Source organism: Aythya fuligula, chromosome 5, assembly GCF_009819795.1.
Source record: "Aythya fuligula isolate bAytFul2 chromosome 5, bAytFul2.pri, whole genome shotgun sequence".
Taxonomy (NCBI): Eukaryota; Metazoa; Chordata; class Aves; order Anseriformes; family Anatidae; genus Aythya; species Aythya fuligula.
This window is the reverse complement of record NC_045563.1, coordinates 52,106,974-52,134,454: the sequence shown is the minus strand read 5'-3', so window position 1 is coordinate 52,134,454 and position 27,481 is coordinate 52,106,974. Positions and strand designations below refer to the sequence as shown.

Below are 27,481 nucleotides of genomic sequence, written 5' to 3'. Positions count from 1 at the left end.
CACCCCTGTCTGCTTCCACACACCCCCATACACACACACGCACAACCCTCCCCGGGCCCCCTCCCCTCCACTGTCATCATCTACATATTAATTGGGGGAGAGGTCTCTCTCTCTCTCTCTCTCCTTTTTTTTTTTTTTTTCCTTTTTTTTTTTCTATGTGTGGGGGGGAAGCCCTGAGAAGCCTCTCTTTAGGCTGTAGATAGTTTGGAGGGAGAGACGGAGAGCAAGTGAGTGTGTGTGTGAGAGAGAGGGAGAGGGAGGGAAAGAAAAAGCCCCCTTTTACTGTGCGAGATCTTAAGGGGGCTTGGAGATCTGGTCAGCTTTCAAGAACATCTGAATCCTCTTAGAGCTCCCCGGCCCAGCTGTGGGTGTGTGTGTGTATGCGAGAGGGAGAGAGAAAAAGAGGTTCCTGGTGCCCCTCCAAGCGCATTAAGGACACTCGGGCCTTTTAATTTTAGGAATGAATGCTGATACTTGTGTTTCTTATTGTGATCCGGCTGCCATGGATTCCTACTACAACGCAGCCTCCCAGGGCACAGAAGGCTCCTCGCCTTTTAGGGCATTTCAAGCAAGTGACAAGTTCAGCCCTACTTTCCTGGCCAGCAAAGGACAAGGCTTTGGTGACAGCAGCGCTAAGTGCCGGAGCCGCTACAGCCAGCAGGAATGTCAGTCCCTGGATGGCAGCGTGCAGGCTCCCAGCTCCGCCGGGGCTCCGGCCTCCTTTAACAAATACCCTCCGCAGCAGCAGCAGCAGCAGCAGCAGCAGCAGCACCTCTACATGCAGCGAGGCCCCTGCAAGACCCCCCCGGAGAGCAACCTCAAGCTGCAGGAGAGCAGCGGCCACAACGGAGCTCTGCAGGTCCCCTGCTACGGTGAGTGGCGGGCGTGCGGCGGGGCAAGCAGCGGGACCAGCCCGGAGAGAGGCTCCCGGTGCTGCAAAGGGTCCCGGGGACGGCTGCCCGGCACCACGAGCCCCCCTAAAAATTCCCTCCTCCAGGGTCCCCCCTCCCGGCTCCAGGGGCTGCGCCGTGCTCCGGAGCCCGCAGGTCCCGGGGGAAGCGGTGGGTCCCCCACTAGTCCCGCTTCGCCGTGATTTTAGCGTCGTTTCCGAGCACAGCCGATGCATCCCCAGCCCCGGGGATTGTCCCCGGTTTGGGGGGACCCGCAGCGAGCGGGGAGAGAGACGGAAAGGGAAAGGACGAGCGGGCCGGGCCGCAGCTCCGCGCAAAACGCTCGCTCCGGGGACGCGGTGCCAGCGGGAGCCGTGCTGGGGAATGTCCCCCCGGCTCTCCGCTTTCCTGCCTCTCACTTTCTCCCCTAATTGCCACTCCCCTAATTGATTTCTGCCGGGCCGCTGCAGATAACCCGCTCGCATCCTCTCGGCGGGTCATTAGCGGTAATTAAAGACGCTGCCGTGTGCCCGGCCGGGCCCGCTTCTCCTCCTCGCCTTCCCCGGCGTGCGGTTATAAAAGGCAGGGCACGGGGGGAGGCTGCTGCTAAACCTGGGCGATTCGGGGAAAAAGGCAAAAATTAAAAAAAAAAAAAAAAAAAAAAAAAAAAAAAAGGAAGATAAAACAATTATATATACTTATTTATTATTTTTTTGGAATGGAAAGTGGAAACAACGTCTCTTCCTTTCCCCCACGATGCGGGGAAATCGGGGCTGCTCCGGCCCGAGCTCAGTGCGCTGCCGGGGCCGCCGTGACCCCGGGCAGGGACAGGGACAAGGGACAAGGGCCAGGAGCCGCCGAGAGAGGCCCGGCCGTCTCACCGCTCACGTCCCGCTCTCTCGCCGCCTTTTGGGGTATCCCCGCATTCCTTGTAGTGCCCTCTTTACTTTCTCTTTCTCCCCCGCACATTCCCTTTCCCCCTTTTAGGCTCGGAAGCAGGCAGAGGAGCCTTCCCCCCTCCCCAGCTCCCCATCCCCATCCCTCCATCGCTGCCCCTGCGCGCAGCCGAAGCCCCCCCGCACCCGCGGAGCCTCCGGGGGCTGCGGGGCGATGCGAGGGGAGGCCCCGGTGCCGTCCCCGCTCTGCTAACCGGCTCTCTTGTCTTCGTAGGTTAAAAAACCCAGGGCACCGCGACGACACGGTACAGCCCCGGGTAGACCCACCCGAATCTCTCAGCGGCCGTAACGCCGCCGGGGGTCCCCCCCGGGTTATTTTCAAGGGGGGCTCCGGGCTGGACCTCGAGTGGGAGCCCCGCATCGGCAGCCGATGGCCCGGCCCGGAGCCCCAGCACGTTTGCGAGCCCCGTGTGATGTGGCTAGGGGCCGCTGGGGCTGTAATAAGAGCCACATGGATCCGCGAGGATAATTAATAGCAATAATAATAATAAGGGCTAACGATTAAAGAGCGAGTCTCGCTAATAACAGCCACATTGGGCTTTCGCAGGGTGACTGCGGCGGGGACACCCGCAGGCGCCTCTCCGCCTCCTCGCAGCCGGGGCCGGGCGGCGCTGAGGCGGGGGCAGCGGCAGCCCCGATCCTTTCAGCCCCGATCCCTTCAGCCCCGATCCTTTCAGCCCCGATCCCTTCAGCCCCGATCCCTTCAGCCCCGATCCCCTTCCACCGGGGCAAACGAGGGGCCATCTCTCTCGGGAGGCCGGCGGCTGCCCCGGCTCCCCCCAGGACGCGGTGGGATGCTGTGCCCGGTTTTGCCCTGCGATTTCAATCGCACACACACAAAAAAAAAAAAATAATAAAAAATAAATAAATTAAAGAGAAGCACACGAGGGCGAGCACGGCGAAGCCTCTCCCGCCGGGCTGTACCCCAGCAGCCCGCTCCCTTGCTGTGCTGCGCCCCCTTTTTGCTGGGGGCGCTTTGCCCGTGCGCGTCTCCGCAGCCGGCCGGAGGGGTTTTGGGTTTTTAATTTTAACTCTTTAATAAACAAGTCGTTGCGAGTTATAAAAAGCCCATGCCTGCCATCTATTGCTGCCGGCTTCTGTTCCTAGACCCCTTCCGTTGCACTGTACGGGGAAATACAGGCAGGGGAGAGCTGCGCTCGTAAATACCCGGCCAAAAACCAGCGGCACTCGCCGAGGCGCTCCCGGCCAGGCTGCAGCGGCCGCAGCTCGGGGGCTGGCTCCCCGCAGCCCCCCGGGGGGCTCAGGAGGGGTCCCGCTGCCAGCTCGGCTCCCCTCGTCCTGCCTGTAACCAGCGGGCCACGGCTCGTCCCGCAATTAAAGCCGAAATCTTAAATAACCCCGCTCGGAGCAGGTTATATATCCTGGCTTAGGAGAGGGGGAAAGCTTGGGGGAGACCGCGAATGCGCTGGGGATGTTTGCTCGAGGGAGGCAGGAGAAAGGAAAAAGGGGCTTTTTCTTGCGGAGGAAATTCTCGGAGCGCCGTGTTATGCAAATAACGACCGTGTCTTTTATTTAGAGAGCAAACCAAAAGCGCAGGCTGGAGCGCGCTGTTAGCAGAAGCGCGGAAAGCGACGGCCGTAGGAATCGGAGGTTCGCTGCTGGATTTTTTTTTTCTTTCTTTCTTTTTTGTTTATTTTTTTTAATTTTTTTAATGACACTTTTAACGCATTTCTCTTCCTCCTCCTCCTCCTAACGTAATGTAAACGGCAGGCGCGGCAGGACGAGCCTGCTGGCGGCCCCCCCGCCTCCCGGGGGACACCGCTTGCTGCCGGGGCTGGGGCTCGCAGGGCCCCCGCCGGTTTTCGGAGCCCTTTGGGGTTTTCGGAGCTCGTCCTGCTCCGGGGGGGCTCGGTCCCAGGCAGGGCCGATGCCGAGCCCCCGTCCCAGACTCCGGCAGCGCTGCGGACCCCCCTGGGCATCCACCCGCCCCGGTGCGGGGGGGACGGGGAGGCTCGGAGGGATTTTGGGGCGGGGGGATCCCGCAGCTCTGCCGTGGGCTCCCGGCTCCCTGCCGGGCTCCTTCCCCGCCGACGAAGGGAGGCGGGTGGGGAGAGAGCGGGTGCCCTCGGCCCGGGGGGGGCCGGGGAAGGGGTGGGGAGGTGCTGCCCCCATCCCCGCGGGGAGCAGCGGGCAGGTATAAAGGCGAGCCTCCGGGGAAGGGGGCACGGCACGGCACGGCACGGGACCAGACCAGACCAGACCCCCCCGGGGTTAAGGGGCGAGGGCTGGGGGCGAGCTGGAGGGGAGCGGGGCCGCCTCGGCCGCCCGTGCCCCGCACCGCTGACGCCGCGCCCGCAGTCGGCCGCTCCTTCCCTCAATAGGGCCACCAGATCTGCCATTCAAGGGCGCCGGCACCCTCCCAGGGAGGGGAGGGAGCTCTCGCCAGGAGTTTGGCTCGGGCTCTGTTCGCCCCGGCGCTCGGAGGTGCGGGATCTCCTCCGCGGAGAGCTGCGGGATTTCCTCGGCAGCAGGACGCCAAGGTAGGGCTCCCGCTCGCTGCCCTGCCTGCGCAGGAGGACTCGCTCGCGGCTCTTCCCAAAGATGCCTTGCCCTTCCCTTGGCTCGGCCGGTAGAGCTGGCTGGAGACTTTTATAGGATTCCCGACCCGAGCTGTTTATAACACTCATGTGTCAAAGGACCGGGAGCCTCCCTCCCCCTGTGCTTGCGCCGCTCGCTCCTCGCCGACGATCTCTTTTCGCACTAGAGCTGTTTATTTGCCACTTGCCCGCTGCCGACTTGGGATTAACTCCGCCGGAGCCTTGCATCGCACGCTGCGGCTCCGGCAGGACGTTACCAGCAACGAGAAGGGTGCAGAGAGAGAGAGACAGGGGAAAAAAAAAAAAAAAAAAAAGTCTTAAACTTTTACTAGTCCGAATTGTTTTGAAAGCAACGCGGCGCGAAGCAGACGGGGAAAATACCGATGGGGAGAGAGATTTGGAGATGCTTACTGAGTGCGTCTTTTCCTAAGGGTTTGATGTAGGAGTGCTATTAACAATATATGCTGATGCCAGATAGCGCAAATGAGCTGTGTGTGTGTTATCTGGAGCTGCAGGCTGTTTATTTTGTGCTCCCTTTGAGTGTACATCCAGTGTGGTTGCATGACTAACCGGCGGGAGTGATTCACTGGCTGCTTTATGGGTGACTGCTCAAAACAAGTTGTGAATCAAAAGAGATTTCTTTGGCTGTGGTTTCCAACCTCCCATGTTAAATGCACTCAGGGTTTAAGGGGAGCTAATGTGCAGACTTCAATCCCTCAGATCTTGAAGATTTATTCCCTTTCCAAGCCCTGCATTCAAAGCCATGATGAGTTTCCCTTGTAAGAGGGAGGTGGTGTCTGGGAGGCTCGGAGCCAAGGTCTGCCACTGAAGGACATCTCCAGCCCCGTCCCTGTCCCTTCGGTGGCACCGGTCCCTGCTCTTTAGCCGCTTTTCGCCCTGGAGCCTGTTCAGGGCGTTGGGGTAGCTGTAGCAATTCTCGGCTGCGAGGCGCGATGCGCCCCGTGGCAGCAAGAGGATTTTCGTCCCATTTCGCAGCTGGAAAAACTGAGACCCGGAGCCCGCCAGCGGCTTGTGCAAGGGCAAGCTGTCGCCACGCAGGGGCACCAGTGCGATCGTCCCCGGGCCTGCTGCAGCAGGAGGCCCCCAGCAGCCGCTGGTGGGGTCGGGGGGAAAGGTCCCCGAGCAGAGGGCCTCAGCTTGGGTTTGGAGAGGGCTGAGGCACCGTTTCCATACGGCCAGGCCCTCGTTGGGGGCAAGAAGCTGTAGAAATCGGCACGTCCTCGTATGCTCACATCTCTCGGTACAGAACATAGGCTTAACCTGCCAGCCCACGTTAATGGGCTCACCTTTCAAAAGCAGCTCCATCACCTTGGGCAACCCGTGCTGGTCAAAACAAGAGACGGGTTGGTCTCGTCACTGCTTTTCAGAAAAGGCTGAGAAATTGCTGCCCTGAAAGTCATGTGTTTCTAAGGTATTCCTCCTACACATATGGAAAAAAAAATAAATCATATCCTAACCATTAATCAGTTTGGAAAGCAGAGGTCCTATGTATTCATATATAATAATAATTGGTAATAATATTAATATAGATATGTTTTCAAAAAGAAAAAATAAATAGTTCTGGATTAGGAGAAGCGCAAGCGTAACCCAGCTAATACAGGACCCCTGTGATGTGAGAATCGTTTACTAAGAGACGGATGGGAACGTTTCCCATGAATAAAGCATTAGAGTAATTTCCAACAGTTACATGTCTCTCAGCTGCCCCAACTTGTAAATGAGAGTTCTTAAGTAAAGGAGGAAGGCTACTTACATACATTAAATAAATGACCTCCACTTTATTTTCTGTGTAAGTTCGGCTGAATCAATGTTATTATACATGCTGCTGAATCTGCTCGGCTGTGTTTTTATTCGTGTTCACACACAATCCTCATATTTTGACTGTCACATAAGTAGCCACAATTTGAATCAGCACAATACTTCTAGGGACATTTTTCTATTGAAGAGAGAAGTCTCAGTGGGGAGTAGAGGAGGGTGGAGGGAGAAAGGAGCAGAGACAGAAGACAGGAGGCAGGGGGAGCAGGACCTGAGAAAGCTCAGAGGAGTGATGAGCAGTGGCAGGCTTAGCACTGTTATGGAAGGTGGTCTGTGACCGATTTTATGGATGATACGAATCCGCCAGCATCGCATTCTTCATCTCTCCACCAGGAATAGCTGTGATTCAACATGTTGTAGCTGCAGTCCTCAGGTCCCAGCAGGATTTAGCCATGACAAGCTGATATGTCACGAGCTATGCATCACCTCACTCAGCAGTTAAATGTCTGTAGAATCTGATAGTTATTTATGTGCTTGTTTGTTTGTTTATTTGTTTTGAGAAGATGTGATTTGAGGCTTTACCCTGTTGCAGTTCATCTGCTTGCTGGAAGAGGCTGGTTGAATCAGTACTATTCCTAAGCATATTCTTTATTATTCATCAGCTGTGAGGCAAGTGAGTTCTCTAGCAGGTGATGCAGCCTGAAAGGTAAGCTGTTTCAGTCACTGATAAGCACACTGTATGCTGAGGTAGCATGAAACCTTAGTGCTTGTTTAAAGATAGCAACTGCCTTTTTCTGTAAAGTCTGAAAAGCAGGGATGTGGCTGAGGGAGGGAGAGAGAGACGAAGCAACTGGAGGCACCACGTGAGGCATGAGCCACTGGCAGGGCTGCACAGGCCCTGAGCTAAGTAGGTGCAACCAAACTCAGTGCAAATCTTCCACACGGGTTTGGTGGTGAGATATATGTGTGCATGTGGGGCAGAGGAATCGTAACCAAAACCGCTGCAAAAACAAATAGGGGAAGTCAATAGCAAGTCAAGGCCAGTCAGAGGAGCTATTCAATGGGAAATGAGGAACCTGGGGAAGAGACAGAACAAACAATTTGGGCAGGCATCTGCCTGGGGAAAATCAAAGAAACTTGTAATATCAAGTCTAGAAATGACTTGCTGTCGATTGCTATTGTGTTCAGGGAGATAGATAGGGCTTTGTGTGCAAACACCACTGCGTTAAAGAAGTACCTCACCAGTTCCCCCCTGCAGTGGAAACTGCCTCCTCGGGGCCTCAGATACTGTCTGCTTTGGTCAGGAGCGTTCATGCTGGTGTCAAGGGTAGGGTTCATTTTCCAAAGAGGGAAGCAGGGAGCTGCATATTCTCCTGGTGCAAGAAGGATCAGATAACAACGGTGCTTACAGACAGCTAAGCTCCTCAGAAGCACTAGAAAGTGAAAGGAATTCACCCAAAAATGAAAACCAAACAAAGTTGTACGCTTCAGTAAGTGAAGGGCAATGCGGGGACTTTCCTCAGAAGTGGTCAAAAGCAACCTGGAAATGGCTCTCTGCTAGGATGGTGCCCAGAGGGATCTGAGGGGTCTTGACGTGCTGGGAACCTCAGGACAGAAGATGTTGTCACAAATCAGGGGAAACAGGAAGGTGTTGTTCAGCCTGAAACTTAGTAGGATGCCTGATCCACAACAAGGGTTTCTGAAAGAATAGAAAACCGTCTCAAAAAGCAAACCAAAGGATCACCAGGGTACCAGCCTGCTGGGTGTGGAGTTGGTCCAAGGCTGTCGGGGCAGTCACACAAGACTTGGTCACACATAGGACTGTCTGTTTGCAGCACGTGTGCTCCATAACACAGGCAAGCATCATTTTTTTCCAGCCCCAGCAATGACACTTGAGAAAGGACCCCCAGGGAGGCCAACACACATCCATTCCCACAGGGAAGAGAAGCCAGGTGGAGCCCAGCTCTGCGGCTCTTATCCACGAGGAGAGGCTGAGGCCGAACCCTGGGGCAGGGAGATGTGTTGTGGCCTGGACTGTGGTGCTGGTGTCTGGGTCAGGATGCCACGAGACCTTTTGGAGCACCGCGTGGTTCTCCTCCAGCCTCCCCTGGGATGGTGCATGCCCAGACCTCAGCCTGGAGCAGTCAGGAGCACAGCTGTGGCAAGGACCCATACCTGAGAGCTGAGAAGCACTCTGTTATAGACATAACCTGGCTTATCAAGATTTGGTCTGAACCTTCGTAAGCAGATTGGAGCCAGATATCAGTCTGAGCTAGACAGGACACAGCCAAATGCTAGGAGGCAAGAGGAAGAAGAGACCCACCTAAATTGGCAGAGGACCTGCAGACATTTGGTGTTCCTCACGTCTCCAGATGCCAGTGAGGACTTCCAAGATAAATAGCCGATGGACCAATTGCTAGACGTTTAGGCAGATTGCGGAGTAAGAGGAGGCCAGAAACACTCCATGAAGCTGTGGGATTTATGGCGGAGCTTAAATACTGCGTTTCAGCCCTTCAGCGGGAGTCAGAAAGCTGCTACTGGAAGAGAGGGAAGCTGGATGCTTTAAGTCTTACAGAGTTCTGTGCTAGAGAGAAGAGTATTTTCACCCAGCTCATACCACTTCAAGCTGTTAGAAAAAGGAGATTTTGCAGGGCAGAGAGCAACGGGGGATTGGCTACAACATCAAACGCGAGTACTGCGGCTGGGCTAAGAGTGGCTCTGCTGGGGAGGGGAGATGTCCATAGAGAGGCTTGCCATAAATACACGGCTAGTCAGGACAGAGCCTCGTACAGACCTGCTGAAAGGCCCGAACTCAGCTCAGGAAGCAGGGCTGTTTGGAGCTGCACGTGGTAAGCAGGGTGATGCTGGTGTTAAGGCTGCAGCAAGGCTTTGTGGTGCCCAGGGGGAGATATTAAGTTGGTGTTCAGAGCAATCCTCTCCTCTCTGTAACCTTTAAATAACTTGCTTTTGGGAAGGGTGCTTGTGTGGCTGATTCTGGGGAAAATCCTCGTTTCCTTGACCTTGCTGGCAAAAAGTGGTGCTCTTGGTTAAAGAGCACCACTTGTCCCACTTGTCTCCATTTGGCAGTGGTCACTTCAGAGGGAGGGATCCATGGTGCTGTAGCAAGAGAGAGGTCACTGCATGTCCGTGCAATGTACAGGCACCACAGGTGCTCGTTGAGGTTATGCAGTAATTAATTGAAACTAGCCGTAGACAACAGGGGAACCCAAACCAGAGCAGAGTGAGAGGGGAGGCAGCGACTGGGGAAAACGGCCTCATGGAGGAGAAATGCCAGCAGGAGACTGAGCCTCTGGGATCAGGAGTGATCTCAGCAAGGCTTTGTGTGCAGATTGCTGAGGCTGGTGCCTGGTCAGTGAGCACCAGGGCCTTTCAACCCTTACAGATGTGGCTCATGTGAAAGAAGAAGGTTTGGGCAATGTTTGTAGTGCTTCCCTCAGGCAGGTCCCTGAGCTGTCTCTTTGAGCTTGCAGCCAGCTCCTGGACCTCATTTCTTGTCCTGGTTAGAAGAAAGGCTGTGCTGTGTAATATGGGAAATTATGTTAATCAAAGGATGCTTGTGCCTTGCCATTAATAGATAATATCTGGGATGTGCTGCACTAGGTTCATTTTGGTTTCCACCATGGATATCTGGAGGTGAAAATGGCTTTCATGTTAGGACAAGTCCATAGCAAACGATCACATGGGTCTCCCAATGCCAGTGTACACTCGAGAGTTGAACAGAGCAGGAGCTGCGTGTCTGTCCCTCTGTGACAGCTGAGAACATTCCTGCATGTGGTGAACCTCTCTGGGGAAGTACCCAGCGTGAGGAAAGAGAGCAGCCGGCTGGTCTCCCGGCCTTCACAGCCCTCATGGCACCAACCCTACTGTCAGGGGCTTATCTGTGGCCTTGCAAGGTGCTTCTTGTGAGAGGGGAAAGCTGCCGGAGGAGGGTGGCTGAGTGGCCTCAGAGCTGAGGCAGTTTCTGCTGCACACAGCTGGGAACAGGCACGGTGCTGACACGAAACCAAAGGGAACTTGACCACAGGCTGACTCGATGCTGCAAAACTTGCTAGTGATGTATATGTGTGATCCTGTGGCGATTCAGTCCCTAGATACTTCCACCCAGCTGTTTAGTGTGGAGGTAAGCTCGTGGTCCTGGCATTGCATGCAAACGTGCAGCATCCTTATTTTCTCCTTCCTTTCTCCTTTCTTTGTGCTTATTTTCTCCTTTCTTTCACAGTCTGCAGAAACGAAAATGGTTCTGCCTCAGCCAGTAGATGCACATGTACAAGAGCAGGGTTCAAGTAGCTAACAGCATACCTCAGAAAGGCTCCTGGTCTCAACACAGGGCATGATGGAAAGACGAGTCATTTGGCAAACGTCTGCTTCGGAGTGTGGATTCCCTTCAGAGTAGCAGGGGAAAAGCTCTCTGGTCATGGTGGGAAAGCTGGAATTTAAAGGCGAAATATTGTATAGGAGAGGGGGAAATAAAACAATGGGTGATGAGTATTCATGGGAGTTCATTATACCAGAAATACTAAAAAAATATGAGTTTCTGAGGTTTTGCTATGATGTCAAAACCATTGGGCATCTTGAGGTTGCGTTCTTTCTTAGTCAGGGCAAGAGAGAACTGGTTTTGAGGAAAATGCAGACAGAGGGTGGAGAATTACTACAGGAAATGTGATGCATTTCTTGCATGGGCTACATTTCAAAAGTGGGTCCCCAAAGATGGGGAGAAACCCTACTGAGCACTGTCTCCTGGGGACCTCACTGCCATTCATTGCTGCTGATGTTGTTGGGTCTTTGCCTGAGATGGACCGTGCCAGACAATATTTGCTGGTAGCTATGGATTTCTTTAGAAAATGACCTGAATCTTACCCAAAAAGGAACCAAGAGGCTATGATAGCAACTGAGCTTCTAAGGCATGAATTTTTCACCATATTTGGGGGCCTAGACACAAGGAACATGCAGCATGGCAAAGGCTTTGAGGCCAAAGTATTTCGGCAGGTTTGTCAGATGCTAATAAATGCAATAGGAGCTGCCCAGCTTTCTCCAGCTGGCAGAGCAGGGAAAGCTTGGATGGTGCTGGGAGAGGTACTGGGCCATCTGCAAGTGTCTCGTGCTGGTGTAGATGTCCCTTTTTGTACCATCTGGTCTCCTGGTGCTGCTCCTAAAGATTTAGGTACCTCAGTGCATCTTGCACAGCACCAGAAACCTGGGAGTGGGTCCCCCAGATACCTTACAGGAGAATGACAAAAGGACCGGGGCTAATCCAGCCCTTGGTCTCTTCTGTTTATTTTAGCGACTTTTAGAAAAGTACAAGGGGAAAGCACAGTCTGACTCCAGCTCTTCTCTTCAGGCATCAGGCAGGAGCCACAGCAGGCTCCCGGGAGCAGTTCCTGAACTCGGGCCATTTGTTACGCACCAGTTGGGTCTATTGGGACGCTGCAAGAGTCTCCATGTGGAGTGGGTCAGGCTTTTCTTGAGAAAAACAACTGCGAGTGTGGCCTGAGGCAAAATGCATGCTCTCTGAGGTAGGCTCACATGTGGAAACCTGGCTGATCCCACATCCTGTGGAGATGGAGGGATGAGGAGCCCGAGGCAGATAAGGCACGGTGCGTCGCAGTGACCATGCACACGCGCCAGTGCTTGAGAGGCGAGTGGGCTCCCAGCCCAGGATGAGGGACCAGAGGGGCCCCGACAGTGAGAACACAACCATGAGTGTTGAGTCTGACAGAAATAATTTCCCTGCTTGGGGAAAACAGGGAATGGCCCTGTTCAGCTCACAGATTTCACTAAGACCAAAAGCTTTGCTGAGATCTCCCTCTCAGGGGCTCCAGAGGAAGCTGCATCACTTTAGCTGCAGCTAAAGGCCCACAACAGCATCTCACGGCATCTGAAATTGGCCCTATGAAAATGGCCCAGCAGGAAAATGTGGCACAAGTATGTAAACAGTTAAACTGATCTCTCTGATGCTCTTCATCCCTGCGCATCTGTGCCAGGCCACCCCTTCCCTGGGCATCAGCCCTGCTCCAGCCGCTGCTCTGCTGGCACAGCCGTCTCCCGGGGGCAAGGGCCATTAAATAAGTAGAAAAGATGCTGGATTCCCGATGTCCCCAGCTGGTGATCATCTGTAGAGCTTCCTACCATAGTACCCGAATATCCTAGCCCCTTTGCTGATGAGAAATGATGGAGCACTGAGGTTTTCTTTTCAGTTTAGCTCAAATCGTGTTCCTGACAAATTACCCTCACACACGTTATCTCTCTCAGCTGTTAGTTATTTTACATGGGAGTTATTACAGGGGAGGGTTATTTATTTCGGTATGTCCTGCAGTCTGAGCGAATTGTACTGCACAGCACTTGTGTGATCCCTGTGTATAAGACGCAGCTTCATCTGCTGTTAGAAGTGCCTGTGGGGACTGACGTGAGCCGATTCAGAAAGCTGCATCTTCACTTTGGAAAAGAGAGGATGTGAGCTACCTCCGCTCACGTGTCCCCAGGCCCAGACAAGCCCCCGGGTGCTGGCAGGCCCAGCGAAGGGGCTCGCTGACCCCTTCTTTGAGACAGAGGGTTTCCACCATTTCCACTAAAGCCTTGGCTCTAAAAAGCCCTGGTTTGTTGCAATCTGCAGCCTCATAAGTGTAGTCACTGCAGGAATTTTGTAGTTTGGAGAACCCCTATTTGTGTCTGACTGTGTGTATGCAAGGCTTATGAACAAAATCAGTAGCTGCAGCAATCACACATTCCTGTACAGGCGTGCTTGTTGCTTATGAATGCTGCAAAATTATGATGAAAAAGTCCAGTCAGATAGCCAAGGAGACATTGTGTGGGAAGCTGGGTTTGAGAGGGGAGGGAAGGAGAAAGCAACCCGGTGCAACCCCAGCAGCTCTCCTTGCAGACGTCAGCTCCTCGCCCAGCCAGAGAGCCGAGGATGCTCTGGGAAGCAGAGGCCAGTTGGTCCTGCTGGAAACCGAGGGAATCCCAGTCTACCCAGTATGTAGGGCTGTGCTCGGGATGGTGCTTGTGAGTCATCTTTGGTCAGCTCTTTGCACGTGCATGTCGATGTGTACAAGGGTCAGGAAGCCAAAAGGTGATCTGCCCTGCTGAGCTGAAGGTAGGTACATGGTGGACACATGGAGTCCTTCCTGCCCCTGACTGTGCGAGCATCCCTGGCAGAAATAGATTTCTGGGGCAAGTTCTCCTTTTCACGACTTCCTAAAAACAATTTCTGTAAATATTTGCTAATGTTTACTTGACATTTGCAGTCACTCATGTCAGTATGATCCTACCCTGGAATGTTAACTGGAAACAAACACAGAAGTGGGCACGAGCACCACTGATGTGAGTACCGTTTTTAATTTAGGCTGATTTTTCATGGTCATCGTCTTTCACGTAATCACCCGCTTCTGCTGAGAATTAGTGGTGCTCCAGGAGTTTCACTGTTTTTGAGATTCATGACTTTTTGTTCTCCATTCAGAAGTGTGTTACCAGAGTCCCTCTTGTTTGTGTCTACTGTCTGACACTTCCTACCAAAATCCTGCTTCTAACTTAATCAAAACTTCACAAAATGGGCTAAAAAACTCCCATAGCTGTTGTTTGCCTGTGGCTGTTTTTATAATAGTAGTAGAACAGTTGTTATTTTGTTGTGTGTTTTTGTTTTTAAGTTCATCTGAACCAATTAAGCTGTTTCCAAGAACGTAGCTAAAACCAAGCACATTTTTGTTTTTCCTCTGTCAGAAAAATCTGACAATGTCTTTTTTCAAAAGTTCTGGTGCTCAGTGCTGTGTAGCGAGTGTCAAACTCGTTGTGGAGCTGGGTTTTGGGTAGGAAATGTGCTTCCTGCCTTTCCTCTGAAAAACAGTCCAAGAACAAGCTTGAAGGAGCCGTGGCTCTCACTTGCTCAGTAGTGGCAGCTTTGATTTTCACACATAAATACACAGCAAATTCGGCTTTTCTGTGACTCTGTGGCATTGCTGGGCAGGGTGTGGGTGCCGTGCAGTAGGTAAGAGTTGCCTCCACAGGCTGGACGATGAGGAGAAAGCACAGAGCTGTTCACTGGGTGGAGCAGAGCTTCTGCTCTGATTTGCTTGCTTTTACCAGCCCCAGACAAAAGCTGTCCCCTGCCCAACAATTCTCTTGGCTCATGCAAACCTCTTTTTATTATTTTTTTTTTCCTGGTGACAATTAAAGACGTGAAGTAGTCCTCAAGTGAAATGAAATCCCCCCTCCCGGGGCCTGGGGCACGCAGTGTTCTGAATGCCTTGACATGAGCAGTTTACCCTCTGAGCAATTGGCGGCTCCCCTTTCACAAGTGAGAGCTCACTTTTGTTGAGGCTTTCCTTGTTCAGCATTACCTAATGGATTTTTTTCCTTAATAACTGTCATTTGCCCTGCGTCTTGCTATTCTCAACTGAAAATGAAAAATGTCAGTTGCCGGCTGCAAATACTATTTCATTATTCATTTACCAAAGGAATCTCAGGCACATTCATCCCATTTCCTCTGAGTGCCTCATTATCAATAAACCTTTGCCTCGCTGCTTCTGTAAATCATTTTCATCCCTTTCCTTTGCGAGCCAAGTGCTTGGGCTTTTGCACAAGGGTCTCCTGGGAGCCATTGGCCAAGTCATGCAGTGTTGTTTCTACTCCTTGATCAGCTGGCAAAGCTTCATTGCAAAGAGATTACAGAGCTGCACACACATATGTATACATATATATGGATGAGAAGGCATTGCACTTGAACTGTGAAGGAAGCAGAGGAGAAACGGGGGAGAGTTTCAACCACCCTTCCCCTTCTCTCCTCTACCCCAAGACCCCAAACTGCACTGCTGGAGCATCGCCGATGTGCCTCGGCCGTGGCACAAGCTCAGTGGTGAATGCCAATATGGCACGGAGAGCCCGGCGCCAGGTTGGGGCAGGGGAGGAGCGGCTGGAGGGATCCTGCAGAGGCCAAGGGTTTATTAAACTTCACTTCAACCGGAGCTGAAATATGTTCCTCCAGCGCCGGGCAGCAGAGGTTAATGGAGTCCTTTTTGTAGATGTTTTATGACACTCTTTTGGGATGCATATAAAAAGACCGTGACTTTCAGAGTAATTTAACCAAATATTTGTTTAGACTGTGTAAGGAGCAATTGGAGTTTCCAGGCAGGTCAGACATCGATGGGTTTTCCTTTATTTCCTTTATGACCGGGGCCACCCCCCAGCCTGCAGGGGGTGCCTGCAGCACCGTCCCCATCCCCTGAGCCCCCACCCAGGAGGTGTTTGGCAGCAGGTGAGGAGAGCTCTGGAGGCGACCAGCCTGCTTCTGCCAGCCTTGCTGTTATTTTGTCTTCGTCCTTGGTCAGCATGTTCCCGTTCTGGTTACACGCTGCTTTTCACTTCAGGTTGTGATTTTGCTGCCCTGTTCCTCTCTGCCAGCCGAGCAGATGCCCGCCCACCTCCCTGCCCCGCTGACTCTGAACCGGTGGGTTTAGTAGCCAGAATCCTAATTTCTTCCTGGACTGCTTACAAAAGCCTGGTGCTCGCAGCAACATTAGCAATTCCCAGACCTGGCTGGCCCCGAGTTTTGCGATGTGCAGTCAGAATGGAAATAAGTCCTAGCCGTGCTTCCAAGAACAGGCACACTTGGTAAAGGCTGAATGTTTTTCTTCCCTCGTCTGTGCCTTTCTTTACTAATCAGCTGTATAAAGCTGAAGAACGGCAGAACTGTTTTGCTAAAGAGCCTGGCTCACACTTTGGCCCAACGTTTAAGCTCAACCCTTTCTGTGGTTTGGTGAGGTTCAGCCAGCTTTGGGTGTTTTCTGTTTTGATTTCAGCTTTCCCATCACTCCTGCTTCCCAATTTCCAAGTGAAAGCGTCAGCACCCGAGTCCCCCAGTGACACACCATGCTCAGGGGGAGCCAGGGCTGTCCTGCCCCAGCATCTTGCCCAGGCTCAGGGGCCTCAGCTCATCCCCAGCGGGGTGCTCAGGTGCACAAATGGGGAACACGAGGAAAAGCAGCCTCTCCAGAGGGTGCCTGCAAGCTGCTGGAGTCTGTCCTGAACTGGGACTCCCTGGTGCAGACACAGCTCAGATCTTGCTCAGCTAGTGACGGAGAGGAGCTCATCTCCTGCCCCTGGGCTCTGCCACGTGGTGTCGGTCACAGCAGCACCAAACAGGCAACTGGAGGCCACCTCTGGGAGGCAGCTGAGCTTCAGCAGCGTGTGGCTGCCGCCGCTGCAGGGTCACTTTCACAAAGCAGACAGACAGAAGGACACAAAGGCACAGACTGATGGAGTGGCTGATGGCGTGAGAGCTGTCCAGGCAGGCGCAGGCACATCTGATGGGGTGAATCACCTTAAACCATGCCGTAGCCAGACCCGAGATGCAGGCTAGGTGGCTTTTGTTTTGGTTGGAGAGGCAAGTAGGATGTAGCACAATTATTTCCCAGACATTTATTGCCCACAGTGGGCAATAAAAGTTTTAAAAAATCTAAAAATACACTTCAAAATGCAATAGCTGACCCACTTTGGCTGTGAGACCTTCAAGCAGGACTTTGCACGTGGCCCTGCACAATGAAGACCATCAGCATCCAAAGCGTGGAGCTGCCTCTGTGGGACCTACCGGGGTCTGGCTTCCACCGAGCCACACGGGGGTGACTGTCACCTCCCGCTGCTGCCACCTGAAAAAACGTCCTGTGTGCGTGGCAGAGCACATCCCCAGAGCATTGCGTTACCACTGCAGCTGCTGAGGACTGTCAGAGAGGAGAGAGCCAGGTCTCTATGAAATTCATGGGTCTATCAGGGAGAGGCGAGACCTCCAGCTCCACAATACTTGGCATAAACAGTAATCTCTGCTCACCTTTGGTGGTGAGGAGCCATGGCACCCAACCAAGCAGCTTCATTTGCTCCCTGTGGAGGCAATGGCTGGGCATTTTTCTGTTCTTGCTCTTTTTCTGTGCTGCATTCTGGCAGCCAGGAGGTGAGCTGCAGTTACGGCAGAGGCGTTTTTGTGCCTTCAGAATTTGCTGGTCAGCTCTTTCCTGGTGTTCAGATGAGCGTGCCACATGAAGAAGGATTTGAGGTATAAGCTGTGCCTTTTTGCTCTCGCCACAGCTTCCATTCAGAGCCTGCAGAACTGATTTGTTTATATAAAAGCCAGTTTTGTTAGTGTCCTTTAAATAGCATGAAAGGGGAGCGAGCAGCTCATGGTGCATTTGTAGTTGATGCTGAGCTCTCCCCAAGTAGCCACAGGCTGTGTGAATTCAGCTAATCAGAGAATAAAGCAATACACACCCTCAAAAGCAGATGTTTGTAGGGGGAAATTAAAAAAAAAAAAAAAAAATAGCGAAAGGAACAGCAACTTCCACAAACAAATAGCACACACACAAGCGTTCCCAAGGACTGGCGTGATGTAAACTCCTCAGCAGCGTTAGGGCTGATGTTTATCAGGCTGTCTGTCCCCAAGTCCTCGCAGTGATTTACACAGCATCAGGCAGGCAGCCAGCCGAGGGGACCCAAGCACAGCCAGGGCTGAGGCAGTTTTGTCTCCCCGGGAAGCATCCCTGAGGCACGCAGGGTGCAGACAGAGCCTGGGGCTGAAGTCACATGTTGGCTGCGTGGCCACCAGGAGGATGCAGACCCATCTGAGCTGTGTGGCACTTTCGACACTGTCCCAAAACTGCCTTTCAGGAATAGGAAGTGGGTTAGAAGCCTTTCTGCTTTAGCGTTGCTCCTGCTTTGCAGTCAGGAGCATCGCAGTAAGAAGTGGCCTTCTCTCCCACCCTTCCTTCTACAAGTCGGCTTTTCTGTGGCAATTTGCTGTCTCTGTCACTATGTCCTCGAGGTCGCCAGGCATTTCACAGCTTTTAGATCTGCGGGTTTTATCCTCCAGCAGCATGTCATGATGCATGCAGGCTGTGGAGCCTCAGGAGGCAGCAGAGCAGCAGCTCCAGCAGCTTTGGTCGGGTCAGCGGAGATGGATGGTGGCCATGCACACATCTGTGTTCACCCAGTGGTCTCCTTGACACAAGGGGAGCCAGTGCGTGCCGTGCCACCAGCAGAAGAGCTGCCAGAGTACGTTCCAGCCTCCCGTCAGGTTCTGCAGGATCAACCAAATGAGCTCCTCAGCAGGGATAAATGGACTCGCATACAGGGATCACCTCTGTTTCGGGCAAGCTCAAGGGAACTGCGGGCAGGCTGGTCACAAGGATCTGTGTTCATCCTCATCCAGAGGGGAAATGGAGATGCTCCAAGCAGTTTCCACTGAGCAGCAAGGCTGGCTGCAGCTGCCAGAACAATGGTTTCTTACATAGCCTTATACCTCTTGCATTGAAGAGATGAATGTTGCTCACTGTTACGCCTGGCCCCAAGCGAGAAGGTTTGATTAATTATCTGATCATTGCTAATAAAATCAGCAATGCCAGAGTCAGCCACAAAGTCCTGGGTCTTCTCTCCATCTTTAACTCTTCTTTCTATCTGCAGACCACAAGAGTGCTCAGTCCCTGAGTGGGAATAAACCTAAAGATTAATTCCTCCTTATGTCTAAAATCCAGCCGCTCCTTTTTATCCTATGTAACCCAAAATGTGGATTTTTTTTTTTTTATTTTTTTATTTTTTCAAATGATGGCCCTGTGCTGCCTTCTAGACTGCAATGACAGACAGGAGGCAGAAGGCTGCAACAGACAACTCGGGGGAAAAGCATAATAGCTTCAGCATGTGTTCAAGCACGATCCAAGGGCTGGGTAGGGTTACCGCGGCTGGCCAGGTCCTGGAGGTGTGCTGGCAGGACGGGTGGTGCAAGTCCTCCTTGGTAAGAACTGCGGTGAACGCTGTCCAAGCCATACCTAGGGAAAGCTTCAGCGCTGGTATTTAGGCACGGAAAAAGAGGCTGCCAAGGCCTGTGGGTCTCATGCTGGCCACGCAGCTCTCGTGCATCCTCGCAGAGCACGGGGCTGCCGGCACGGGATCGGCCTCGGCTTGCAGGAGTCACGGCATGTGTTGTGCAAAGGACATGTTGTGCCAAGCTGAGCCTGATGCTGCTTTGTGTACTCGAAACGTCCCATTCTCCCCTGCCGTGTGGATGCGCCAAGCTGAATTCACTCTAAATTAAATTTCACGGATAAGACCGTACACAGAGAAGGGTTTAACATCCTCACCCTCCCAAGACAGCACCCTTTAGATACACACTGAGTCCGAACATGGTGATGATGTGGTTGAAAGCCCAGTCCCTGCAGGACAGCAGGGTGCTGCCAAGCCACCTCGGTGGGCACCTGTCCACCACAGCACCCAAGTGATCAGCATGGTCTGGGTTTCTCAGCTGTGGTTCCCAGCACAAACGTGGTGGCACCAGAAAGGCATTTCCCCTCTTGCAAGGATCCAAAAAGGAGCCGTGGCAGAGCAGCCCCATGCTGGGGACCCACGTGCCCAGCTGCCCCAAGCTGTCCCTGCCCATTGGCACCTGCTGTGGGGTGACTTGGGAAGGGCTCAGCAGTGCCAGAGGTCTGGCAGACGGCAGAGGTGAGCAGCCAGCAAATGTCCTCCTTCCACTGCCATGAGGGAGAAGGAAGCGGCCGTCAGCAGCGAAGGAGGCACCAAGCAGCCCGGTCGGGCTCGTAAGGGTGTAACGATGCTCACATTACCTCCTTGTCATGGAGCTCTTCACAATATGTAACTCAAGGTCTCTCCAGGTTTGATTGGAAACAGACACCCCAAACTTTGCATTGAAACTTTGAGGCCATCTCCAGTTACAGGAAGTCTGGGCATATCCATATGCAGATGTATGCAATTTGTTTCACTTCAGCCTTTAGCATGACTGTTTGGAGGTCAGGGATCCCGTTCCTGGGGAATGAGCCTTACTCCTCGGGACGCTCAGCCGAGGGTGGATGCACGCCATCCCCGCCCTGTGCCACTATCCATGCTTGTGGCCTCCTCCTTCATCCCAGTGCAGAGCAGAGCAGGCCCAGAGCTTTGCTGTGCACATAGGTACATGTGGAGGGTGATTTGCAGCTCTGCCATGACCACCTCAAGGACGAGGTGCTGCCCTGCTGCCTTCTGAGTCCAGCTGGGATTTGGGCAGGATCTCCCAGGGGCCTTCCGTGGACCTGTGTTGGTTTTTTTCCCCCTTTTTTTTGAGATGATTTTCCTCCTGTGATTTTCTACACACAGAGCTCATGGTGTGGTAGGAGGCTGGGTAGGAAAAGGGAAAGGAAAAGGGAATGGGAAAGGGAGAGGGAAAGGGAAAGAAAAAGGAAAAAAATGAAAAGGAAAAAAGGAAAAGGAAAAGGAAAAGGAAAAGGAAAAGGAAAAGGAAAAGGAAAAGGAAAAAAAGAAAAAAAGAAAAAAAGGAAAAGGAAAAGGAAAAGGAAAAGGAAAAGGAAAAGGAAAAGGAAAAGGAAAAGGAAAAGGAAAAAAGAAAAAAAGGAAAAAAAGGAAAAGGAAAAGGAAAAGGAAAAGGAAAAGGAAAAGGAAAAAAATGAAAAGGAAAAGGAAAAGGAAAAAAAAAGAAAAAAAGGAAAAGGAAAAGGAAAAGGAAAAGGAAAAGGAAAAGGAAAGGAAAAAAGAAAAAAAGAAAAAAGGAAAAGGAAAAGGAAAAGGAAAAGGAAAAGGAAAAAAAAGAAAAAAAGGAAAAGGAAAAGGAAAAGGAAAAGGAAAAAAGAAAAAAAGGAAAAAAAGGAAAAGGAAAAGGAAAAGGAAAAGGAAACGGAAAAAAATGAAAAAAAGGAAAAGGAAAAGGAAAAGGAAAAGGAAAAAAATGAAAAGGAAAAGGAAAAGGAAAAAAAAAGAAAAAAGGAAAAGGAAAAGGAAAAGTAAAAGGAAAAGGAAAGGAAAAAAGAAAAAAAGAAAAAAGGAAAAGGAAAAGGAAAAGGAAAAGGAAAAGGAAAGGAAAAAAGAAAAAAAGGAAAAGGAAAAGGAAAAGGAAAAGGAAAAGGAAAAGGAAAGGAAAGGAAAGGAAAGGAAAGGAAAGGAAAGGAAAGGAAAGGAAAGGAAAGGAAAGGAAAGGAAAGGAAAGGAAAGGAAAGGAAAGGAAAGGAAAGGAAAGGAAAGGAAAGGAAAGGAAAGGAAAGGAAAGGAAAGGAGAACAGGGAAAATTTAATGGAATACTTTATTACTCCATCTCTGTTGTCTCTCATAGGCAGTTGCTACAGACTTTCTGGAGCTGTCTTATGATTGTCTTATGATTGCTGTGGAAAATAATAAATTTCATTGCCGTAGCAGGTGACTTACCCAGGTCCCAGTGCCCAGGGTGCATAAATTGTGACAAAACCTCCTAGGGACCAATGCAGAGAGTTGAGATAGACGGGATAAGGCTTGCTTGAGCTCCTCAAAAGTCTGAGAGACCAGGGTTAGAAAGCACAAGTACTTCTGAAAACACAGTGGAGTAGTAGTGGCAAATATCTCCCTCCTCATCTCTAGTGTCAGTCTGAGCCCTGGCCGGGACTTCTCTGCACTAACTGGGCAATTTCTTTCTCAAATCCTTCAATTCTTATCCTCCCACATTTAACTTTGTGTCTCCCTGCCCTTGTGCCCGAGTGACGGCCACGTTTCATCCTTCCCCTTTCTGTCAAATTGCCTCGACGCAGCCTTTCAGCTGTGAGAGTGAGGATAGGGCAAGGGCACGGGCACGCAGCCCTCCTCTCAGATCCACTCCTTCGTAAAGCTGTGACAGAGCTGTTCAGCAAAACTACATGTAAATAATGAATTATTTATCCCCAATGTCATAACTGGGGATGAGTGCTGGAAAAAACAGGGATTTCCAAAGATATTGGCAAAGATGTCCGAGTTAGCATGAATGACCTTGGAGATGACAGCACAGAAGACTCCCAAGGGAAAGTTCCCTGTCGGGCTATCATTAGATGGTGGGGCTGTTTCTTAGAAAGGCTGATCGTGGACTTAGAGCATTTGAAAATAGACTAATGTGAAATAAATGTAAAAGAAAAAAAAAAAGGCTCCTGTTTTCCCTGTTCCTCCTGACTGTCACCACCTGGCTGTCTCTCTTAAAGACCTGTTGAGCTGTAGAAGCTCCTGGTTGAACCAAACAACTGACCATAAGATTTATGCCCATCTCCTTCTTTCTCTCTCCCTCCCCAAACAGGTAAAGAGAGCGGCTTGGGAGAGGCCGACTTGCAGCCGAGCGCCGACCCTTCGGGCATGGACAGCAGCTACCTCAGCGTGAAGGAGGCCGGGGTGAAAGTCCCCCAGGACAGGGCCAGCACGGACCTCCCCAGCCCCATGGACAAGGCGGACTCGGAGAGCAACAAGGGCAAAAAGCGGAGGAACCGCACCACCTTCACCAGCTACCAGCTGGAGGAGCTGGAGAAGGTCTTCCAGAAGACCCACTACCCGGATGTCTATGCCAGGGAGCAGCTAGCCATGAGGACAGACCTCACCGAGGCTCGAGTGCAGGTAACGGGGATGCAGTCAGCTATTTACTTCGGCTGCTGGGTGCAGCCCTGCGTTTCCCGGGGACACATCACAAGGGCATGGGGTGACAGCACGGGATACCAACTCCTACTGTAAGGACCGAGCTGAGCCAGAGCAGGCTGTCCTCCTCAGCCAGCCTGGTCTCCCTCAGGAGTTATGGGCAAGATCAGGCACAGAGCCCAGGCAGGGAAGTGGCAGCTCTGGGTTTATCCATCAGAAGTGGTGAAATAGCAGCTGGTGATGCCCGGAGCAGTGTGCGTGCCAGCAGCGGGCACAGCATGGCCCTGCCACGTGTGAATGGGGTGGTGGCATCCTGCCTGCCCCCTCTGCCCCCAGGAGAGACCCCTGCTATGCATGCTGCTGCTAGGACGCTGAAACCAACCTGCAGAGGTGTGCAGTGGGCATTGCTTTCACGTAGTTCCCACATAGTGCACTTATCCTGTGTCTTTCTCCTCCTCTTCAATGTTTTGGGCTGCAGAGACCCAGTAAGGGCTCCTGCTTGGCAGCCTGAGCTTTTCGAGTCCAGCCAGGGCTGCCACAGCTTTTCTTGGTGGTGGTGAAGCCAGGGCAGGGAGACAAGGACGGCTGAGGCTGGCAAAGGAAAGGGGAAGGCATGAGGAAGCCTTGTGGGCGTCCTTCTGTGTCCAGGCAGCGCTGTCCCTCACCAGCATCAGCTTCAGAGCCCTGGGTAGGGGAGGGATGGGATGGGATGGGGTGGGATGGCGTGGCATGGCATGGCATGGCATGAGGCTTCACAGCCAGGGAACACAACCCCTCATCCAGCCCCCTTCAGAGCCAGCCTTATGATTGCTGGGTCTCTTAATGAAATCTTGTCAGCGGTGCCCCTGTGATGCGGCAGGGGCTTGAAAGTGAGAGGGAAATGTCAAACTTGGCTGTAGTGAAATCACTGCCTTGGAAAAAAAAAAGAAAAAAGAAAAAAAGTAAAGAAAAAAAAAAGCAAAGCAAAGCAAGAAGTAATATATCTTGATCCCTTTTCCCCCATAAAACCCTGGGAGGCTGGTGGAAGGAGCGGAAAGACTGAGCTAAGCCTGCAGGAAATTAAACATGAAATGAAAACAAGCTCAAGTTATTCAATTCTCTCATCCCAGGCTCCAATTTCCCATTCCAGGCCACTGATAAAATGGTGTCCAGTTTCAGCGCTCAAGGATGAATTCTGGCTCTGTTCTTGCAAAGGGCTGGTGGCCATCTCCAGGAAGAGGGGAGACGGCCTGGCCGTCAGCAGGGGGACGGTCCTGGAGGCAGACAGACAGACAGACAGACAGACCCAGCGGAGGGAGGAGGAAGCAGGGATGGGGAGACATGGCTCTGCAAGGGGGCGAGCAGCCAGGAGGGAGGGGAGCTTGCTTTCATGCTGGGGAAGGACCGAAGCGATGGTGCAGCCCCTGAGTGGTCCCCAGCGATGGCCAGGGGTGCTGAGGCCTCAGCACCCTCACCTGTACCTTGCCAGCGGGGCGGTGGGGGACAAGGGCAGGGGGACAGGGGGCAGGAGCTGTGCAATTTGTTTCACGCCCTCCCCAGCCCCGCCGCCCCCCGTGGCACGTTGGAGGCACATGCATATGGATGTAGGCACCAGCATATGGCCGCCTGTTTATGGAGACATGAAACATTCTCAGTTCTGTAGGTTTTTATAGGGCCTATTTGGTACATCGGCGCTTATCAAAGCCCTGTCTGCAGGAGTCAGATCCACGCCATTCGCCTGCGCTGCCGCCCTAATCGTCAGCGGGGGGAAAGCCCACAGTCCCCAAAACGAGAACCCCTGCCTGGCTGCCCCACGTGCCACAACCCCAATGGGCACATCCCACACAGGTGGCACCTTGGCTGAAGGTAACAGAAAATGCACACTTCTCGCTCCTGCAGGTGTCCTTTAAAAAAAAAGCAGGTGTCTTCTGAGAGCGAGGGAGCCAGGAACACATCTCTCGGTCTCAGTGGATGTCTGTGCATCACCCACTGCCCTGCTCGCCGTTTCCCTCGAAGCACCACCTCTCAGTGCCACAGCCACCAGCACCTCCACCGAAGATGCTTGGGCCTGCCAGCTTAGGCCACTTTGCTCTGCCACCACCAGAACACCCAAGGCAAAAAGGCAGGGGCCGGGGGGATGCAGGGCAGTGCAGGTGAGCGGCTCGCCAGGCAGGGACAGCGGCATGTGCCCGGCATATGTGTGCCCCGGCACGGCGCCCGGCAGCTCCCTACCTGCTCCGCGCCCCTCTGAGCACAGCGGGGCCTCCGCCGCCCCGCGCGGAGCCGGGTCAGCACCACGGGCTTTGAATCTGCAGATCAAAGCGGCGTGAGCCCGGCCAGCCCTGGGACTGGCCTGCAGCTGGGCTGGAGTGGCCGTGCCAAGAGGAGGGAGAAGAAAAGCAGACAGACGCCTGGGGCACCCGGCCTGCTCCAGTCGGACACTTCTCATGCGCGGCGTGGGATGATGCTGGGAGCCTTCTGCTGGTTTCACTGCACCCTCTGGAAATCCTCGTAGGATGGAAGTTGTGCCCATAAGAAAGCCTCATGTAGCACTAATCCTTGTGCTGATTTCTTCCCAGACAAGTTTCTGCCTTGCCCCACTGCCCTCTGAGGACAGGGGCATCCCAAAAGGGGCTCCCGTTTCTGCAGCAGCCTGTGAAGCACTGGCTGAGCACTGGCATCACCACGCTGAGCTGCGGCTCGCAGGGCCCCCCTCTGCCCCCCGGTCACCGTGCAAAACTTGAAGCAGAAGCTCCCGGACCGCTCCTTTCATGCGCTGGCGTGACCTGCACAACCCAGCCCCTGGTGATCGCACGCATCGCTCAGTGCCTTCAAAGCAGCGCGTGATTGATGTGTTTCCCTGACTCACAGGCTTCAAGAGGCTTTGAAGACACTGGGCCAGGCTCTGATCTCTCTTACGCTGATGCAAATCAGGAGCAATGCTGCTGACAACAGTGCAATAATCCACACTGATGTCAAGCCAGTAAAAATAAGAGCAGAAGCAGCGTTTTGGTCTTTCTGCTGCCTCGAAGGCATCTGAGCAGCACCGCGAAGCAGAGAGCTACAAACCCCACAAAGCAAATTAGGTGCAAAGCAGGGCACATGAAACTCTGTAGAAGTGCACTTGTCATTTTCCAGCGCCAAGAAGAGAAGGGATGCTGCACCTTTAAAAAAATAATAATAAAATAAAATTAAAAAAAAAAAATAAGAAACGCAAGATGGAGAGCTCAGTGGGAAATACAAGGTCTTAGCCGACGGCATCGTCACAGCCAGGGCTGAGCCTGGGGAAAGCCCCAGCACTGCCAGTTCCAGCCTGGCACCAGCACACCCAGATGAATTTGCACTTCTTGTCTGGGGCTGGCTGGCACCATGAGCACTGCTGGCAGCAGCCAGACGTGGGGAAAAGCAGGCAGCGGGATGTAGGAGCCATTGGTGGCACCAGCCAGGACCCAGTGTCCAAAGCTGGGCTTCAAATTTTGCCTGGGTGCTCCCAGGCTGGAGCACAGGACAGTCCCAGCCCTGCCAGGGAAGCTCCAGGTGTCCCCCTGCTCACAGCCCCGTGCCCCCTCTCGCCCCCAGGTGTGGTTCCAGAACCGGCGAGCGAAATGGCGCAAGCGGGAGCGGTTCGGCCAGATGCAGCAGGTCCGGACCCACTTCTCCACCGCCTACGAGCTGCCCCTGCTTACCCGCGCTGAGAACTACGCCCAGGTGAGTGCGTGCCCTGCCCTGCTCCCTCTGTCCTTCTGTCCATTGCTGTTTCTGCTCCAAGCCACGCTTCGCTCACCCGGGGGACATGCGGCGCTCTGTCCCCAAGCCCTGATGCTCCTTTCCTCCCCTCCCTGCAGATCCAGAACCCCTCCTGGATCGGCAACAACGGCGCCGCCTCCCCCGTGCCCGCCTGCGTCGTCCCCTGCGAGCCGGTGCCCTCCTGCATGTCCCCCCACGCTCATCCCCACGCGGCCGGCGGCGTCTCCGACTTCCTCGGCGTCTCCGGCGCCGGCGGCCACGTGGGCCAGACGCACGTGGGCGGCCTCTTCGGCACGGCCGGCATCGGCCCCGGCCTCAATGGCTACGAGCTGAACAGCGAGCCCGACCGCAAGACCTCCAGCATCGCTGCCCTGCGGATGAAGGCGAAGGAGCACAGCGCCGCGATCTCCTGGGCGACATGACAGGGCTGCGGCCCAGCGCCTCGGGACACCGCCAGAGCCGGCGGGGACAGCCGGACAGAGCCGAGCCGCCCGCCGGGACTCCTCCAGCCCGCCCTTGCCTCCTCGGGGATGTGAACGCAGCACTTTTAGCTACCCTAGGTGTATAAAGGACGTGTGTGTGAACGTAAGTGGCGTGTTCCCAGCACGGACACGGGCAGCTCCCGGCGGTCAGGCTGGGGAAAGGTGGGGGGCACCGCGCCCGCCGCCACCCAGTCTGGGGGTGTCCCCTGCCACCACCACCTCCCCAGGAACCTGGGCGCCTCTTCTCCCCGCTCCTTTCTCTGCCTTTCTGGAGAGCAAGAGCCCGCCGGCATCCCCAGTGGCTTGCCCCATCCCGCCCCACACACACACACCCCTTCCCTTCCTGATCTGCCAGCAGCGAGGCTCGGATCTCGTCTGCCCCGGGCAGGGGACAGGATGGGGCTCTGGCACCAGCAAAGAGACACTTCTCAGGCTGCTCCCGTCCTCCTCGTGGGAGCCAAGACTTCCCACAGTCGAACAGGGCTGGGGGAACACCAAAGGCTAGCAAGGAGCCATGGAGGCACGTGAAGGGGATGCCCCCTGCCAGCAGGCACGGTGCTACCACACCGCCAGTCCTTGCCAGCTCTCTGGCCACCCAGCAGGAGAAGTGCCCAGGAGGTGACAGCTGCCTGGCACCGCCGGCAGCCCTGCAGAAGGTGACACCCCCACGGGCACCTGGGGTTTGCTCTGTGACGGTC

General features: G+C 53.5%; 1 protein-coding gene across 1 annotated transcript; it reads left to right on the top strand.

Moving 5' to 3' along the window:
- Positions 1-460: 460 nt before the first annotated feature.
- Positions 461-26,723, top strand: ALX4 (ALX homeobox 4). The gene is made up of 4 exons (XM_032189458.1): positions 461-872; positions 22,247-22,557; positions 26,134-26,262; positions 26,400-26,723. The coding sequence occupies exons 1-4, from the start codon at positions 461-463 to the stop codon at positions 26,721-26,723; spliced, it is 1,176 nt and encodes a 391-aa protein (XP_032045349.1).
- The last annotated feature ends 758 nt before the right edge of the window (positions 26,724-27,481 follow it).